Below are 17488 nucleotides of genomic sequence, written 5' to 3' on the forward strand. Positions count from 1 at the left end.
GTGAGAGCGGAGCCGCACAGGAGATCCTTTGTCTAGGAAGGCTAGCAGAGAAGATCACTTTGGAGTTGCTAAGCTCTGCATTGCCATTGGCTGCACTCTTTGTGGGGCTGTTTTTGCAAAAGGCATGCCCAGCACGTCTACAGTGCTGGCAGGCCAGGGCTGCCTTTAAACACCATGATAATAATACCAAAAAGCAGTTTGCAGAACTGTTCCACTGTAGAGGCTTCCTCTGCAGAAGCAAGCAAGATGGCTACCTCGTGGGCTTCGCTGTGAAGAATGCAGAGGCTAATTAAGACAGACTTTAAGGGGAAAAAAGGGTATTTCCCTACTTCATCTTTATGCAAGGCTTTTTTTCAGTGACTTTTAAAGTATACATTTTACATAAGCTCTTTAGGTTCTGCCTAGCAAACATGTTGATGATTTTAAATGGTATAAGTAGTTTTCTAGAGAAATAGCCAAAAAATTTGGGGGGGTGGGAGCTAATTTTTTTTCTTAAACGGAGGCTCACTTTGCAATTTGATTTTTTTTAGGTTATAAAAGAAAACAAGAGGCCCCAGAGGGAAAAGAAGCCCAAAGTTTTAAAGGTAATCAGCTATTGATTAAATCATATTTAATTTTTTTTTCCATTTCATATAGTATTTTTCTGTCACTTAGGAGTAAATTTGCAGCACAGTGGATGTGAATTCTCCCGGATTTTCAGTAGATAAATGAATTTTCACTCAACTAAAGTGTTTTCTCTTTTCTTGATGTGCTGCATAATGTGCATATTAGCATCCTTTATTTTCAACCACACGCAAGTCTCCAGAAGGAAAAGTTTATATGCAAAGTGTTGTGAATAAAATTTGTTTTTCCTCTGTAGATCCCTTTGTAGCATCTGCATTTGTGGTGTTGCACCAGTGTGTAAACTTAAGCTCTTAAGGAGAGAGACACTATTTGAAGTTGACAGCTATGATCCATTGTGATTTTAATAGACCTTCCATTAGATACTATTTTAAATGTGTGGTTTTTCTTTCCAAAGGAAAAGGTCCTTAGAGGTTTTAGTTCAACTTAAAATGTGTAAGCCATTGAGATCAGCCAAATTGCTTAATCCCAAATTCTCACTGTATCATTTTTAATTTCGGGCTTCATAGAGCTGTAGGAATATGCATGGTTTCATTATTTTCAATAGTTTGCCTAATGAGTATTTAGTAGTAACCTAATTCAGCTATAAGCTAACAGTCTGTGTTATGAGCTTTGTACAGTATTTAGAAGGGTTAATTTAAAAGCATATGGCTTACTAAAAGTTCAAGGCTAGCTTTAGTTCAGTAAATGGGTGCTTATGGGTTAAAGGTTTCAAGTGGTATATTGCTATTTAAAATGTAACCAACCTGAGCAAGTAACCTTTTTAAATCATAAAGACATATTAAGCAATAAAACTTAACTGGTCTTTAAAATTATATTATGTATATATAATTAAAAATATTCTAAACCTAATCTTAGCTTTTCTTTTGCAAATAAAGTTTTAGCACTCAAAGAGGAACAACATGTTGAGCTATGGATGTGGCAAATTTTTATCTCATTTGCTTCCCCAGTTGTGTGCCTTGAAAATGTTATTACCATGGAGAACCAAACCTTGCATTGCTTTCAAATTTGTCTGACCACCTTGAGTTTCTGTTTCCTGTGTGTATATGGCATTGCCATGTACATTTTCATCAACCAACGAGTATTTGTTTAATATTTACCACACAGTCATCAGTGTTCTAGGCACCGTGAAATGAATGAAATTGCTTGGCACAAATTCTCATTGGGCCTGGACAAATAGAATACTGGTTATTTTCAGGGTAAATTAACCCCTCCTGTTTTTCTTCTGCATGTTGATTCACTCACCCCCTCTCACTTCCTTCCCTTCCTCTAACTATAGAATTAATATCATCAAAAGCCCTGATTATATTTCTTCATCTCTTCTTACACTTTCTGGGTTGGGTGTATCCATCTTAGGTGTTTTGTCTTCAAATCTTCAAGTGAGAAATTGTTTTAGTGCTGTTGTTAAAATGGCTCTCAAATTTGCAGGGGGTGGAATGAGGGTATAGGAGAAAGAGGTCAATTACATGGACACACTAATATAGACTAAGCTTGGTAGCTAAAGCATCATCTGCCTTTGCTAAGAAGTAGAATTGGGCTTTGGAAATACTATTTAATTCTATGTTTATTTTGTTAGTCTGTGGGTGTCTTGTCACCTGAAATAAATTTCAGAAGTAAATATACTGTGTGTTGCTTTTTTGAATCATGGCAATGGACTCTGACTTATTTTAAAATAAATGCCTGTGGGTGGCTGAATTTCATGGGCCACGGAAAGCAGAACTGAATTGTTGCTCACTTTCCTCTATCTATCAATTGTTGTACAAGAGTAGGGAAATGCCCTTAAAGGAAAACATAATAATTTCCCCCTGATGTTGGCATTTTAAAATGTTTTCTTAGTTTTCTGTTGGCTGTAATGTATTTTGTTCTCCAAAGAAAGCTTTGTTTCTTTGCTCCACAGTAGAAATGCTAAAATGCTGTCAGATTTTCGTTTGATATGGGTAAAATAAGTAGGATATGGTACAACCCTGAAGGAGATGTTAGGAAAACTGAATCCATACTTGGGGAGGGAGGGAGGGGGAAGAGCACAACCTTCAGTTTAAAGTTTTGTAGGTGAGGACTTAGGGTTCCAGCAGGCTGCTACCTGGGAGAGTGGTGACGGGAGTCTACAGGTTACAACTTGGTCTCCTTTTGTAATTGGCTCTTTGCATTTGGCATTGTGCCAGAGATCCAGTCTGCTTGCTTTGACTCTGGCCTCTTAGATCTTCAGATCTCCTGGGTCCCCTGCTCTTTGTCAGGGTAGATGCTGCAGGCATCCCCGCTGATCTTCACTTTCATTATCTGTGGAGAAGCAGTTGGATAGGTGAAGAGTCTGATTAAGGAAATTGGGTGCAGACTTGAAGCTTGTCCATCCTACTCTGAACTTGCCAACTAAATATTGAATCCAGTTGTGGGGCTGAAATTGCCTGGTATGTCTCATACCTCTAATTTTTAAGCAATCTACTATCTATGTCGATAACATATTTATTCTATTGTAGTTCCTAATTTAAAACTGTAGATGTGACCTCCAATCCCTGCCGAGAGAGATAATTTCCTCTAAATGAAATGACAGTTTCTGTCCAAAGCACTCATAGCCGGAATGGGTATCAGATGATGGGGGGGGGGGGGGGGGCTTGGCACAGATGCTTGCCCCCACTGGTTCTGGAGGACAGGTTCCAACTGAAACCCTATTGATTATCACTAGAGTTGCTGTGATATATACATGGCAGCTTATTGGCTGTGCTGTAATTGTCTCCTTGACTCTTGAGCAAGCTAAACGTATGAAGTAATTTCAGTGATTGATTCATAATATTGCACTTGTGAATGGCATGACTTGGAGCTCTGTTTGGTAGAAACATTTACATGAATAATCTCAACTTGGTGTGTCAGAGTAAAAGGATATATTCCCTTAAATTTTCTTAAGAGAAAATCAATTTTAAAGTAATATCACTTTGGTTAGGTTACCAATCATTGTCCCTGGGAAAAAAATCAGATCGCACAGTTATTTGGGGGTAGTGAGGGGGAATTTAAAAAGGGAATTGTTTAAGAACTATAAGTAAGATTAAAGAAAAAACTAGGGATGTCAAAGCATCCCAGAGTTAGTGACAGCAGAGAGTTCTCACCACCCATAGGCCTGGAGAGACCAGCGTGTGGGAGCAGGTATCCAGGCATAAAGCATGACTGGAGTGGAAGAGATGTCGCAGGGCTTTGTTGTGGATTTGGTAAAGGGATGTTTCTGCAGAAATAAAATTCTTTGGGTCGGGAGGTAGGGGGGTTGGAAATAAATACCCTGCCCTCCAGTTTCTTGCTGCTTTCATTGGCGGATCCAATCAGAAGCCAAAAGGGAAGGGAGCATACGGATAAAATACGTCCCAGTGAACTTCCTGTGGCATGTAAGAGGGTGTATAAGATGGAGTATGGACCTAGAGGGGCAAACAGAACATATTCAGCATCACTAGTGACCACAGGGACAGTATAGTAGAGTCAAAAATAGTACTAGAGCCATTATTACATAAGAGAGTAACATTAGGCGAAGCTGGGTGAAGTGTATATAAGCAACCCCATACAGTGTTTGCAACTTACCTGTAAATCTAAAATCATTCAGAATAAAAAGTATGGGCATCCCTGAGCGTGGGCCACATTTATACCTTCTGTAATTAGACACACTCTTTCTAGGCCAATAAGGGATATTTTCTAGCTATTTGGTTACAAAATATCATCAAAGTAGTATTTGGAAGAACTGAGTGAACAAATTTAAAGAAATGTCAGTGGATATTAAACCAGGAAACTGTCTACAGATTATTTAGAAAAAAAATGAAAGCTAAGTGATCTTCCTGCTAGCTTCTACACTGGCAGGCCCTACTCTTCACTGTTTCCTTCCTTCCTTGATGATGCTGATAAAGGAAAAGAACAAGTTGGGGGGGGGCTGAGGGGGGGGGACATAAGACATGTATCTCACTAGGAGAGAAGAAGACACTCACATATAGCTACTCTTAGGTCTTTAGGAATTATGTTTTAAAAGGAGAATAAATAATAAATCATATTCATACATGGTCTTGATTTGCAAGACATAGTGACATTCAAAATATCTAGTACCGTCATTGTCTGGCACATAGTAAATGCTCAGTAAGTTCAGTTTCCTGAACAACATCATTTATATCCAATAAATATTTTCTTAGCATTTACTAAATGCTGGGACTACAATGGTGCACAAGACCAAAATTATTTCTGCCCTCATAGAGGTTAACTATTACTTAGGGAAGGCAGGCAAAAAAACAAAACAAAACAAAATTAAAGACAAATGAAAAAATTACAAATTGTACATGCTTTGAATGAAACAAACAAACAAAATGCCAAGCTAGGGAAATTTACTTCATTTGTAAATTGTTACCTATACTAGTGCTGAAAAAAGTACCAAATTTGATATCATTGAGTTACCTTCTTTATTTTTAAAACCCATTAAGCTAGGAGACAAGGAAGATAACAACGTTACTAAAACATTTTCTCTGCACACTTATCTACAACTTTGTTTCAGTTAGTAAAAAAAAAAAAATCATTAGTAAACTTTTCTTAACTCTGGTTATAATGTAACATTCTATGATTTATAGTAACATGTTGCAAATTTAAGTGATAGATCACATGCGGAGCTTGACCATTGTTCAGGAAAAAAAGCATGCCATTTTGATAGTCTTTCATAGTCTCGTGCAATGAATCCCGGTCTTCTGAATATAATAGAGCAGTGCGGAAAAAATTCAGAGTGGGTGATGACAGTATCTGCAAAGCAATACTAGCTTTAAAAAATCCGTATAAAGTATAAGAAGATAATCTCAGATACAGGACAGTCATATAAATTTAATTATTTAGTTTAATGATTCAACACATGGTCCTTATTTTCCTCATTATGTCATAAACTGGCAAAAATTGTCAAAGATGTGTGCTCATCCAACAGTGTTTATTCACATGATCAAAGGCACACATGGGGCTTCTGGTTTGCATACCCAGAAATTGTAATATAGCATTTTGCCCAGAGATGATCAGACTGATTTCAGGGCTGGGTTCTCACTAAGCCAAGCTCACACACAGTCAAATCATTCATTTATTATTGGAGCACGTACATTTCCAGTGACTCAAGGCCCATGTTCATTCTGTAATTTCTAGGAATGATCCCAAAGAATCAGTGAATAAAAGCCAAGTGGGGTGAATGGGCTTGAGGAAAATTTCATTCAAGCTACCAGAAAAAAAAAAAAAATCTGTTGAATTCTTCCTAGCTAAGAAAAGAATATATACCTTGTTTCTTGAATGTTTATGCTCATTTGATACTGTGTTTGTGTTTTGATAGTGCTGGACTAGAATGTATTCTGAAGAGTCAGATAAAAAGAGCTAAATAAAAAATATTAAATTTTTGTTGAAACGTTACTAGTATTGTAATTAATTTTCAAGTGTAATTAATTTAATGCCCAAAATATGTTCTAAAAATGTTTATTTAAAGATTTGATGATAAGATTTACCTGCCACAGTGGCCTAAGCAAGAGAATAAAGATTATAGAATCTTTTCTTGACTTGTTCTGATGATTTATTGTGGTTATTTTTTTAGTTTTTAAATTTTTTAAGCTTTATTTTTATTTATTTTGAAAGGGAGATAGAGAACAAGTGGGGGGGACGGGGCGGGGGACAAAAATCCCAAGTCGGCTCCCCACTGCCAACACAGCTCAATGTGGGGCTCCTACTCAGGAACCACGAGATCATGACCTGAGCCAAAGTCAAGAGTTGGGCACTTACCTGACTGAGCCACCCAGGCACCCCTGATTTATTGTTTTAAAGGCTGACTCTGAATCCTTTTTGAACTAAAAGCAGGACTTTCTGCATGTGACAGATTTTAAGAGAAGAGATGCTGTAGTTTTATCATCTATTTTTAAAAATTACTGATGTCATATGAATTTGATTAAAACACATGTTCTTTTCATGGTTCTAAGGAACCAGATGTTAAACAATAAACTTATTATAGGGACCAGGTTATTTTAAATAACTAAATTGTTTAAGTGTTATATATTGTGTGTATTTAATTTTAAATATAGTACACACCTAAACATACCCACATAAGATCATAGGATTGTTGTAGAGTTAAATTAATTATTTAATACATGTAAAGTGGTGGGGCACCTGGGTGACTCAGTCAGTTAAATGTCTGACTTTGGCTCAGGTCATGATCTCGTGGTTCCTGGGTTTGAGCCCCGTGTTGGGCTCCGTGCTGACAGCTCAGAGCCTGGAGCCTGCTTTGGATTCTGTGTCTCCCTCTCTCTCTGCCCCTCCCCTGCTCATTCTCTGTCACTCTCTGTCTCTCAAAAATAAATAAACGTTAAAAAAAATTTTTTAATACATGTAAAGTGGTTAAGACAGCATGGCATATAGTAATTTATCAGTATATTATTATATCTGAAGGTGTAATGTATGTTACTAAAATTATTGAGTCTTTCAGAAAATGTGTACTTTCTTAGCAGCATATTCACTTCATTCTTTCATTAAACCTGGGCACCTGGGTACTTGGGTGACTCAGTTGGTTAAGGTCCAACTTCAGCTCAGGTCATGATCTCATGGTTTGTGAGTTCGAGCCCTGCATCAGATTTGTTGGTGTTGGGCATAGATCCTGCTTTGGATCATCTGTCTCCCTCTCTCTCTGCCCCTACCTTCCCCCTCAAAAATAAATAAATATTTACAAAATTATAAAAAGAAATATATAACTTATATCCCAGAAAGCCTTTTCTTTCTTTGTAAAAATGTAATTTCTGCTTTTTATCATGAGGAATATCAGAAATAAGACTTTGTTTATTTATTTATTTTTAAATGTTTATTTATTTTTGAGAGAGAGTGCAAGTGGGAGAGGGGCAGAGGGGGGGGGGAACAGAGGATCTGCAGAGTGCTCATGCTGACAGCAGACAGCCGGATGTGGGGATGGAACCCACAAACCACAAGATCATAAACTGGGCTGAAGTCCGATGCTTAATCCACTGAGCCACCCAGGTGCCCCAGAAATAAGAGTTTAAACCTTGAAAGCACTAAATTTCTCTTTCCCCCTTTATTTATAAATATATTATAGAATCAAGTATTCTGTTAATAAAGCTAGAATATCATCAGTATGAAAAATAATCTCACACTTGATGATTAGTTTGAATTATAGAACTCAGGTACAGGGGCACCTGGGTGGCTCAGTTTGTTGAGCATCTGAGACTTGGTTTTGGCTCAGGTCATGATCTCCCTGCTTAGTGGGTTCCAGCCCTGCATCGGGCTCTGTACTGGCAGCAGGGAGCCTGCTTGGGATTCTTTCTCTCTGCCTCTCGCTCTCTGCCCCTTCCCCACTTGTGCTGTCTCTGTCTCTTTCAAAATAAATAAACAAACTTAAAAAACACAACTCGGGTACAGAGACAAAGGTAGATGGATATGAAGACATCTGAAGCAGAACATAAGTGTTAGTGATGTTTCCAGGTTATGTATCTTTTAAGCCTGTTTTTTTACAGATAAGAGTCACATAATAAAGTTCTCACTAAATTATCAAAAAATTATCTTAAATATCTGAAAGTATTTTTTCTTAGAAAGCAATGTTTTCACTTAATATCCTATGTATTCATTCTACTTTAGAAAAAGACAAAGTTATCTAATTTTCAATTTTTGAAATAAGCTTAAAATTACTTTAGACAAAATAGGAAAAAACATATCGAAATTTTCTGAGTATTTAAATGTTGATATCATAAACATTTAGTGCTTTTGATTACTTTTCATTTTTGAACATACAGTTACAGTTCATGTTTGAACTGTGTATCTCCTGAATCAGCGGCACCCAAAGGAAGGTACGTGACCTTTAATGTCACATAGCCCTGAGTTAAGCTCTGCATCTTCTTCTTCTATTTACTATATGACCTAAGAAAAAATTTTTTCTTAGTGTTTTTATTTATTTTTGGGAGACAGAGCAAAAGCTGGGATGAGCTAGAGAGAGAAAGGGAGATGTAGAATCTGAAGCATGACCTAAGAAATTTTAAGTGAACTCTCTGAGACACATTTTCATTATCTGTAGAAGGGGAGCAGTAACTAATCTACAGGATTATTTGGCAGCTTGCATAATTTTTAATTTTCTTAATTTATCCCATATGTAGTTGATCTTCCATAAATGATAGCTTTCACCATCATTATTGTTTTTGTTATGAGAACAATCATAACTTTTAGGCTTAGAGCAGCAGTTAACTTTGTGGTCTCCAGAATATCTTAGTGTAATACCTTGTGCCTATAATTCAATAAATGTTAGTTTCATGAATGATCAAATTAATACATATCATGGCCTAAGTTTAGTCAGTTAAGTTGGAACCGTTAGATGTTACTATAGTGACATCTCAGTGTATAAGAGAAACTGTGTTGTCTCAAATCATCCGTCCAGGTCTGAATAGTCTGTGTTAATGAATTGCTATGGAAATCAGAATACATATCTAATACATTTAGTTTAATTTGATTAATTTTTGTCTAATTTTTATTTGAAAAAAAGACTAAGCCTACAAAAAAGTTGAAAGAAAAATACATTGAACATCTGTATTATTTTATATACTTAAAAAAATATATATATATATATATATATATATTTTTTTTTTTTGCTGGAGCATGTGACATTTTACCTGTAAATACTTCAGCATACCTCTCCTAAGAAAAGAATATTCTTCAATGTAACCACAATACAGTGATCACACTAAATAAATTTAATATTGATTCAGTCTAATCTAAGATACTGTCCATCTAAAAATCTTTTCAATTATCCTCCCTCCTCCCCCCCCAACAATCCTTTCTAGCTGTATTCCTCCTGATTTAACAATCAGTCCTCGATCACGTCTTGCATTTGATTATGTCTCTCTGGTCTTCCTACCATTGTGTGTATGTGTATTCTTTCTTGACTGATGACTTTTAACACTACTTGTCTTTTCTTACATTCTTATAAAATGTTTCGGTTTGACTGTCAAGAAATCTGGGTAACAGGCAGTAAATTTCAGGTTTTCGGTAGATTGTCCAATCCAGATGTAGCTGTTGGAGAGCGTCCAGTGATTCCTGGATTGGATCTTAAATTTCTGATAAGAGATTAGCACATTGAAAAAAAAAAATAAGTGTAAATTCAGAGATTAACTTGATCTTCTCCATCTACACTGGAGGCAAGGAATGGACAAGAAAGGGATACCTTGAATATTGGTGCACTGAAATAAAGAAATGAAAACAAAATGAAGTAAAAGTATTTATAGAGCCATGGGGAAGCACTTACAAAAGTATTATTGACTTGAAGTAAGGGTTTTGATGAATCTTATAAAAATCTGAAGTTTATTTGATTAAGATAAATAAAAACTATTTCAAAATGTTAATTTTATCACTCTACCCATGAAGTCTAGTTTATCCCCTCACTTAATGGATGGTGTAAGATAACTGCACTGCAGGTTAGAACATTTCATCAGAAATTTAACCCAGCTGTCCAGGGTTTATTTAAAGCCTGATATTTGATCACTTCACTAAAATAAGTTAGGACCATCAGAAAGCTGAGTTACTTGGTGCACATTTCCTAAGGTCCTATGCATTATGATACATAATACAGTTGTATAGGGCCTGACAGGCTAATGTCTGCTCAATATAATCCGTGAAGAAGAAGTTACATGCTGCCCATGGTCACAGAAAGACAATGTAAGCAATGTTTTCCAATTTGACTTTTCAGTCAGAAACTCAATCAAATTCATAGGTCAAGCAGTGTCATGTGCTCCACTTTGAAATGAGAAAGCCTCTGGTCTTCCCACTTCTTTCTTGTGGACTTTATTAAAATTTTAAAAATTTTAGAGGGCACCTGGGTGCCTCAGTTGGTTAAGCAGCTGACTTCAGCTCAAGTAATGATCTCTCAGTTTGTGGGTTTGAGCCCTGAGTCAGACTCTGTCTTCCTCTCACCCTGCCCTTCCCCCACTCACTCCCTGTCTCTCTTTCAAAAATAAATAAAACATTTAAAAAAAAAATTTTTTTTTATTTGAAGCAACAGAAAAGCTATGGGTAGTTCAAAGTATTCCCATACACCCCTCACCAAGTTTCCCCAAATGTTAATGTTTTATCTTGTTTGCTTTCTCTCTCCACATACATGGATTTCCCCCTGAATTCTTTGAGAGTACATTTCAGACATACTAAAATGTGAACTTCTTACAAACAAGGACCTCTTCTTATATGATGATAGTACAAAGATCAAAATCAGTAAACTAACATGGATATGATACTCTCCTTATCTAATCTACTGATCAAATTTCACCAATTGTCTTTAATGTAGTGTATATCAAAAGATAATCTCAGATCATGCATTGCATTCAGTTGTTTTTTCTTTAGTCTTGCAAATCCGATGTTTCCAAGGAATATGGGTCAGTTATTCTTGTAGATGTCGCTTAATTTGGATTTATTCAATGTTTGCTCATGATTAGATTCAGGTTCTGCATTTTTAACGAGAAAGCCACAGAAGCGAGTTTGTGTTCTTCTCTGTGGATCATATCTTGAGGCACGTGATGCCAATCTGTTCCATTACTATGATCCTAACATTGATCACTTGGTTAAGTTGATATCTTCCAGGTAATACTATACTCTTAGCTTTTGTAATTATCTTTTGTGGAGATACTTTAGTACTACTTTTCATTGATTTTTAGCATCCATTAATGCTTTCTGTCTGGATGAAATATTATGCACTCCATTTTTAACCTAAACATTCTATTTTATATTTTGTTACTTTTAAGGCACTTTGACTTTGGGGGGGGGCATAAAACAGTTGAATTTAAAAGATTTTAAGTTTTAAAGATTAAATGAATAAAACTTTTAGTTAAGAACGAAAAATGCCCCTGGCTCCAGTTAATGTCCTATTGCACTGTGTAGGCAAATGGTTTATTTTGGTTGAGAATGTAGTTGGACTCAGGCCACATAGTGGTAAAATGTGGGCATAGTCTCTGGGATGTTGAGAAAAAGCAGATATCTGGATGATGAGGCTAAGTAGGCATAGAATTCGAAGGGAATGTGACTTAGACTTCATTCCTTCTTTATCTTGCCCTTTCCGCCACTTATCTTCCCCACAACCCTATCTTACCAAGAACTTAATACAAAGGAAAGGCGTCTAGCTCAAATGCAGACAAAGTAAAATAGAAGATAACCAATCAGTGATAACCTACTCCCTCAATCTAGGACCAAGGAGCTTTGAAGAAAAGAAAAAGAATATTTATTTATTTATGAACCAGATAAGAAACAAATTACATTAAACATCATTCAGGATATATATAAGAAACAAAACTCAGAAAATTACCTCTGAGTGAAGTTAATAGGTTATGATAATAGCAAAATTACACTTCAATCCTGTGTACAGCTAATGATCTGGTGGAAACATCAAAGTATAGTCAAAATTATGTTAAATAAGAAAATGCAAAGATCAGTATGATTTAAAAGAAAATCCAGTGAACTCATTTTAAAATAGTTTTAAACTACAAAAGAAGAACAAACTTGAAAGAAATTAAAACAGATATCTGGAAAGCCCAAAGTTGTCCTATATACTCATCGTCCTTCCCTTCTTTTAACCCCCTTACCCTCACATCTGAGAGGTACATACACTTAACAGTTTTGTGAGTATTTTCCACATGTAGTCTGTAGACATACAAGTGTATCCATAGTCACATATATGTCATGTATATACAGATGTATCAGCTTGTTCATTTTTATATTGGTATTTTTGAAATACACTTTATGTGCATTGAAATACTCAGGTCTTACATATATTTTTCAGGCAGCTTTTTTTTTTTTTTAATTTTAATGTTTATTTTTGAGAGAGAGAGACAGAGACAGAGACAGAGAGAGAGAGGCAGTGAGAGGGGGAGACACAGAATCTGAAATGGGTTCCAGGCTCTGAGCTGTCAGCACAGAGCCCGACATGGACCTCAAACTCATGAGCCATGAGATCATGACCTGATCCAAAGTCAGCCGCTTAATGGACTGAACCACCCACGCGCCCCCTTTTCAAGCAGTTTTGATGAGTGCATCGAAAGATACCAATCATTTCTATTTCCTTGTGCAAGCTCCCTTGTGCCTCTTCCTAGTCAATATTATACCACCCGCCCCAGCCCCACCAAGCCACTACTGATCTGTTTTCTGTTATCATAGGTTAGTTGTTTTTTTTTTTGCATATGGAATTATATAGAATAAGTTGGCTTCTTTCACTCAGGACTGGGTAGGTAGGTAAATTTGAACATCCTTAGTTGTTTTTTTTTCAACAGCTTTATTAAGATATAATTCAAGGGTTTTATTGGTGGACATGTGTTTTCAATTCTTTAATAGGAGTTGAATTGCTGAGTCATGGGAGGTATATGTTTAGTATTTTAAGAATCTGCCACGGGCACCTGGGTGGCTCAGTCAGTTAAGCATCCAACTCTTGATTTTGGCTCAGGTCATGATCCTCATGGTTCATGCAGTCAAGCCCTGTGTTGGGCTCTGTGTCCCAAGCCTGGATGGGAATCTCCTCTCACTCTCTCTCTGTCTCTTCCCTACCCTGTGTGTGTACACATTCTCTCTGCTCTCAAAATAAATAAAATAAACTTTAAAAAATGCGGCAATTTTCTAAAGTGAATGTATCATTTTATACTTCTACTGTAATTATGAGAATTCCAGTTGCTCCACATCTTAACCAACATTTGGTTTAGGAATTTTTCATTTAATCCTACTAATGATAGCTATTCTTGTTAACCCATCATATGGCTCTATGATAATTATTTATTTTTGAAAAATATACTCTATATTACTTTCAAATAACATTATTAATTACGTTAATAATTTTGGAAGAAAACCTTATCATCCAGGAGAATTAATTGACTTCTAGTTTTCCATCATTATAGTTAGTATTAAAATATACATACTTAACTAAGCACAGATATTTAAAGGTATATAATCCATGCATCTGTCTTATAATATTGAATATGTAATAACAGTATGAAGAGTAGAGTCAAGGGACACCTGAGTTGCACAGACATTTTAGCATCTGACTCTTGATTTTGGTTCAGGTCATGGTCTCATGGTTTGGGAGCTCGAGCCATGCGTCTGGCTCTATGCTGAGCCCAGAGCCTACTTGAGATTCTGTGACCCTCTCTGCCCCTTCCCCACTCACTCTCTGTCTAAAAATAAAAAAATAGGGTGCCTGGGTGGCTCAGTCGGTTGAGTGTCCGACTTCGGCTCAGGTCACGATCTCACGGTATGTGAGTTCGAGCCCCGCGTCGGGCTCTGTGCTGACAGCTCAGAGCCTGGAGCCTGTTTCGGATTCTGTGTCTCCCTCTCTCTGACCCTCCCCTGTTCATGTTCTGTCTCTCCCTGTCTCAAAAATAAAACGTTAAAAAAAATTTAAAAAAAGAAAAAGAAAATGAAAGAATTGTCTGGAAGTTTAAAATAAATGAAAGAACTTACTAAAGAGTCAACATCACAAAAGAAGAACTATAAATATGTTCAAGAAATAGTTTTCAAATGGTCAACCTCTACAATAATTTGAACATGTGAATCAAGATTCTGTTTTCATTTTTGTTTTATATGAATTTGGAAAGGTAAAACAACAAGATTAGGAAATATGGGAAGTTGGAGTTAAAATGGGACACATGGCACTTTGAAAATAAATTGATACTATCTTCCTGGAGAGCAGTTTGGCTAGAGTCTTAAAAGTATGCTTTAGTCTTTAAGAGAGATATAACTATATTTTTTAAGTGAAAAAAATAGGTTACAAAATGACATATGGTATAGATCTCGTTTTTGTTTTAAAAATACAGTGCATCAAATATAATATATTTATATACATAAAAAAGGATCTGGCAGACTACAATTTAGTTTTGCCTGAGTAAATGATTGGGAGTCTTTCTTCTGGTTTTCCTTAATGTGCCAGTTTTTTTTCTTCCTGTAATAAGAATGTAATAAAATCAAAGAAATTTTGATTAAAATACAAAATGTAAGCCCTACCATTGTGATTAAAGAGAAGCAACTAGTACGCTGAATATTGTAAAAAATACTCCTTCTGTGTAAAATTCCAATAGAGGCCTTGAGGGTGGAGAAGTCTTGGGTAGAGGAGAATGGGCTGGCTCTTGGTTATGACAAGTAAATATTTTTGAGTTTTTATTTGGATATCATTTATAATTTATAACACTATTGCAAAAATAGTGGCACCTGGGTGGCTCAAGGTGTCTGACTCTTGATTTCAGCTCAGGTCATGCTATCACGGTTCATGAGTTCAAGCCCCAAGTCGAGCTCTGCGCTGACAGCACGGAGCCTGCTGGGGATTCTCTGTCTTCCTCTCTCTGCCTCTCCCTCTCCCTTAAAAATAAATAAGTAAACATTAAAAATAAAGAATACTGTAAAAATAGCACAAAGAACTTACCCAACATCCCCAAATGATCTTTAAAATTTTTTTTTTTTAATTTTTTTTTTCAACGTTTTTTATTTATTTTTTTGGGACAGAGAGAGACAGAGCATGAATGGGGAGGGGCAGAGAGAGAAGGAGACACAGAAGCGGAAACAGGCTCCAGGCTCTGAGCCATCAGCCCAGAGCCTGACGCGGGGCTCGAACTCACGGACCGCGAGATCGTGACCTGGCTGAAGTCGGACGCTTAACCGACTGCGCCACCCAGGCGCCCCTGATCTTTAAAATTTTTATTTTAATTCCAGTATAGTTAACATATGGTGTTATATTACAGTCAGTTGTACAGTATTGTGATTCAGCAGTTCTATACATCACCCAGTGCTCATCATGTTATGTGTACTCTTTAATCCCCATCACTTATTTAATTCATCCCCCCCCAACCTCTCCACTGATAACCATCAGTTTGTTCTTTTTAAGAGTCTGTTTCTTGGTTTTCTCTTTTCACCTGTGCTCATTTGTTTTATTTCTTAAATTCCAAGTGTGTGGAAATCATGTGGTATTTGTCTTTCTCTGACGGCCTTATTTCACATAGTATTATACACACTAGCTCCATCCATGTTGTTGCAAATGATGAGATTTCATTCTTCTATATGGCTGAATACTATTCCATTGTATGTATTTGTGTGTGTGTAATATCTTCTTTATCCATTCATAAATCGATGGACACTTACGCAGCTTCCGTAATTTGGCTATTGAAAATAATGGTGCTATAAATATAGGGGTAAATGTATATCTTTCATTTAGTGTTTTTGTATTTTTTTGGTAAATATCCAATAATACAATTGCTGGAATAGAGTAGTTCTCTTTTTAACTTATGTTTTCCACATTGGGTGCACCAGTTTACATTCCCACCAACAGTGCATGAGGTTTCCTTTTTCTCCACATCCTCACCAACACCTATTGTTTCTTGTGTTGTTGATTTTTGCCATTCTGACAGATGTGAGGTGATATGATTTGAAATTCCCTGATGATGAGTGAAGTTGAGCAACATCCCCAAATGTTAATGTCTCACATCTCATGGATCAAAACTAGGACATTAACATTGACACAATACTATTTACTGTTCTAAAGACCTAATTCAAATTTTGCCAGTTTCCCTACTACTGTCCTTTTGTTGGGGGTGCAGGGTTCAATTAAGATCTCTCATCATCAGTGGCGCCTGGGTGGCTCAATCAGTTGAGCATCCGATGCTTGATTTCTACTGAGGTCATGATCCCAGGGTTGTGGGATTGAGCACTGCCTTGGGCTCTGCACTGGCATGGAACGTGCTTAAGATTCTTTCTCTCTCTTGGGGCGCCTGGGTGGCTCAGTCGGTTGAGCATCCGACTTCAGCTCAGGTCACGATCTTGCGGTCCTCGAGTTCGAGCCCCGCGTCAGGCTCTGGGCTAATGGCTCAGAGCCTGGAGCTTGCTTCCAATTCTGTGTCTCCCTCTCTCTCTGCTCCTCCCCCGTTCATGCTGTGTCTCTCTCTGTCTCAAAAATAAATAAACGTTAAAAAAAAAATTAAAAAAAAAAAAAAAAAAGATTCTTTCTCTCTCGAGGTGCCTGGGTGGCTCAGTTGGTTAAGTGTCCGACTTTGGCTCAGGTCATGATCTTGCCATTCATGGGTTCAAGGCCTGCGTTGTGCTCTGTGCTGACAGCACCGAGCCTGGAGCCTGCTTGGGATTCTGTGTCCCCTTCTCTGCCTCTCCCCTACTTGTGCTCTGTCTCTCTCAAAAATAAGTAATAAACATTAAAAAACAAACAAACCCAACCTCATCACATTTAGTTGGCACATCTCTTTAGTCTTCAGACTGCTATAGTTCTCAGTGTTTTAAAGTCTTTCGTGGCATTGGCACTTTTAAGGAATCCTGGCCAGTTATTTATTTTTTTAAGTTTAGTTATTTATTTTGAGAGAGAGACAGATTCAGCAGGGGGAGGAACAGAGAGAGAGGAGAGAAAGAGAGTGAGATAACCCCACACAGACTCCTCACCTTCAGTATGGAGCCTGATGCAGTCATGAACTGTGAGATCATGAGCTGAGCTGAAACCAAATCGCTCAACTGACTTAGCCACCCCGGTGCCCTCTTCGTAAGTTATTTTGTAGAATGTCCCTCAAGTTGGGTTGTTTAATGCTCTTTCGTGATTAAATTTAGGATATGCATTTTTGGCAAGAATCAACAGAAGCAGCAGGCCTTTCTCAGTGTATGATATCAGGTCTCATGTCTGAGTTAACTTTGATTTCTTGGCTTAGGTGTCTGCCAGGATTCTTCTCTATGAAATTACTGTTTCCCTTTGTAATTAAAAAGTATCTTGGAGACCCTGGGTGATTAAGCATCGGATTTCAGCTCAGGTCATGATCCCCGTATCAGGCTCTGTGTTGAGAGCGCGGAGCCTGCTTGAGAATCTCTCTCCCTTTCCCTGTGTCTTTCCCCTGTTCACTCTCTC

General features: G+C 37.1%; 1 protein-coding gene across 7 annotated transcripts in view; it reads left to right on the plus strand.

Moving 5' to 3' along the window:
- TET1 (tet methylcytosine dioxygenase 1) overlaps positions 1-17488 on the plus strand; it is a 135820-nt gene that overhangs the window by 39171 nt on the left and 79161 nt on the right. For 5 of the 7 annotated variants that reach the window (XM_058696521.1, XM_058696523.1, XM_058696524.1 and 2 more), the window contains one exon: positions 531-584. In XM_058696521.1, the coding sequence (XP_058552504.1) occupies positions 531-584 (54 nt within the window). The other 2 variants (XM_058696526.1, XM_058696525.1) reach the window with 2 other exon arrangements.

The sequence above is a fragment of the Neofelis nebulosa genome, chromosome 13, assembly GCF_028018385.1.
Source record: "Neofelis nebulosa isolate mNeoNeb1 chromosome 13, mNeoNeb1.pri, whole genome shotgun sequence".
Taxonomy (NCBI): Eukaryota; Metazoa; Chordata; class Mammalia; order Carnivora; family Felidae; genus Neofelis; species Neofelis nebulosa.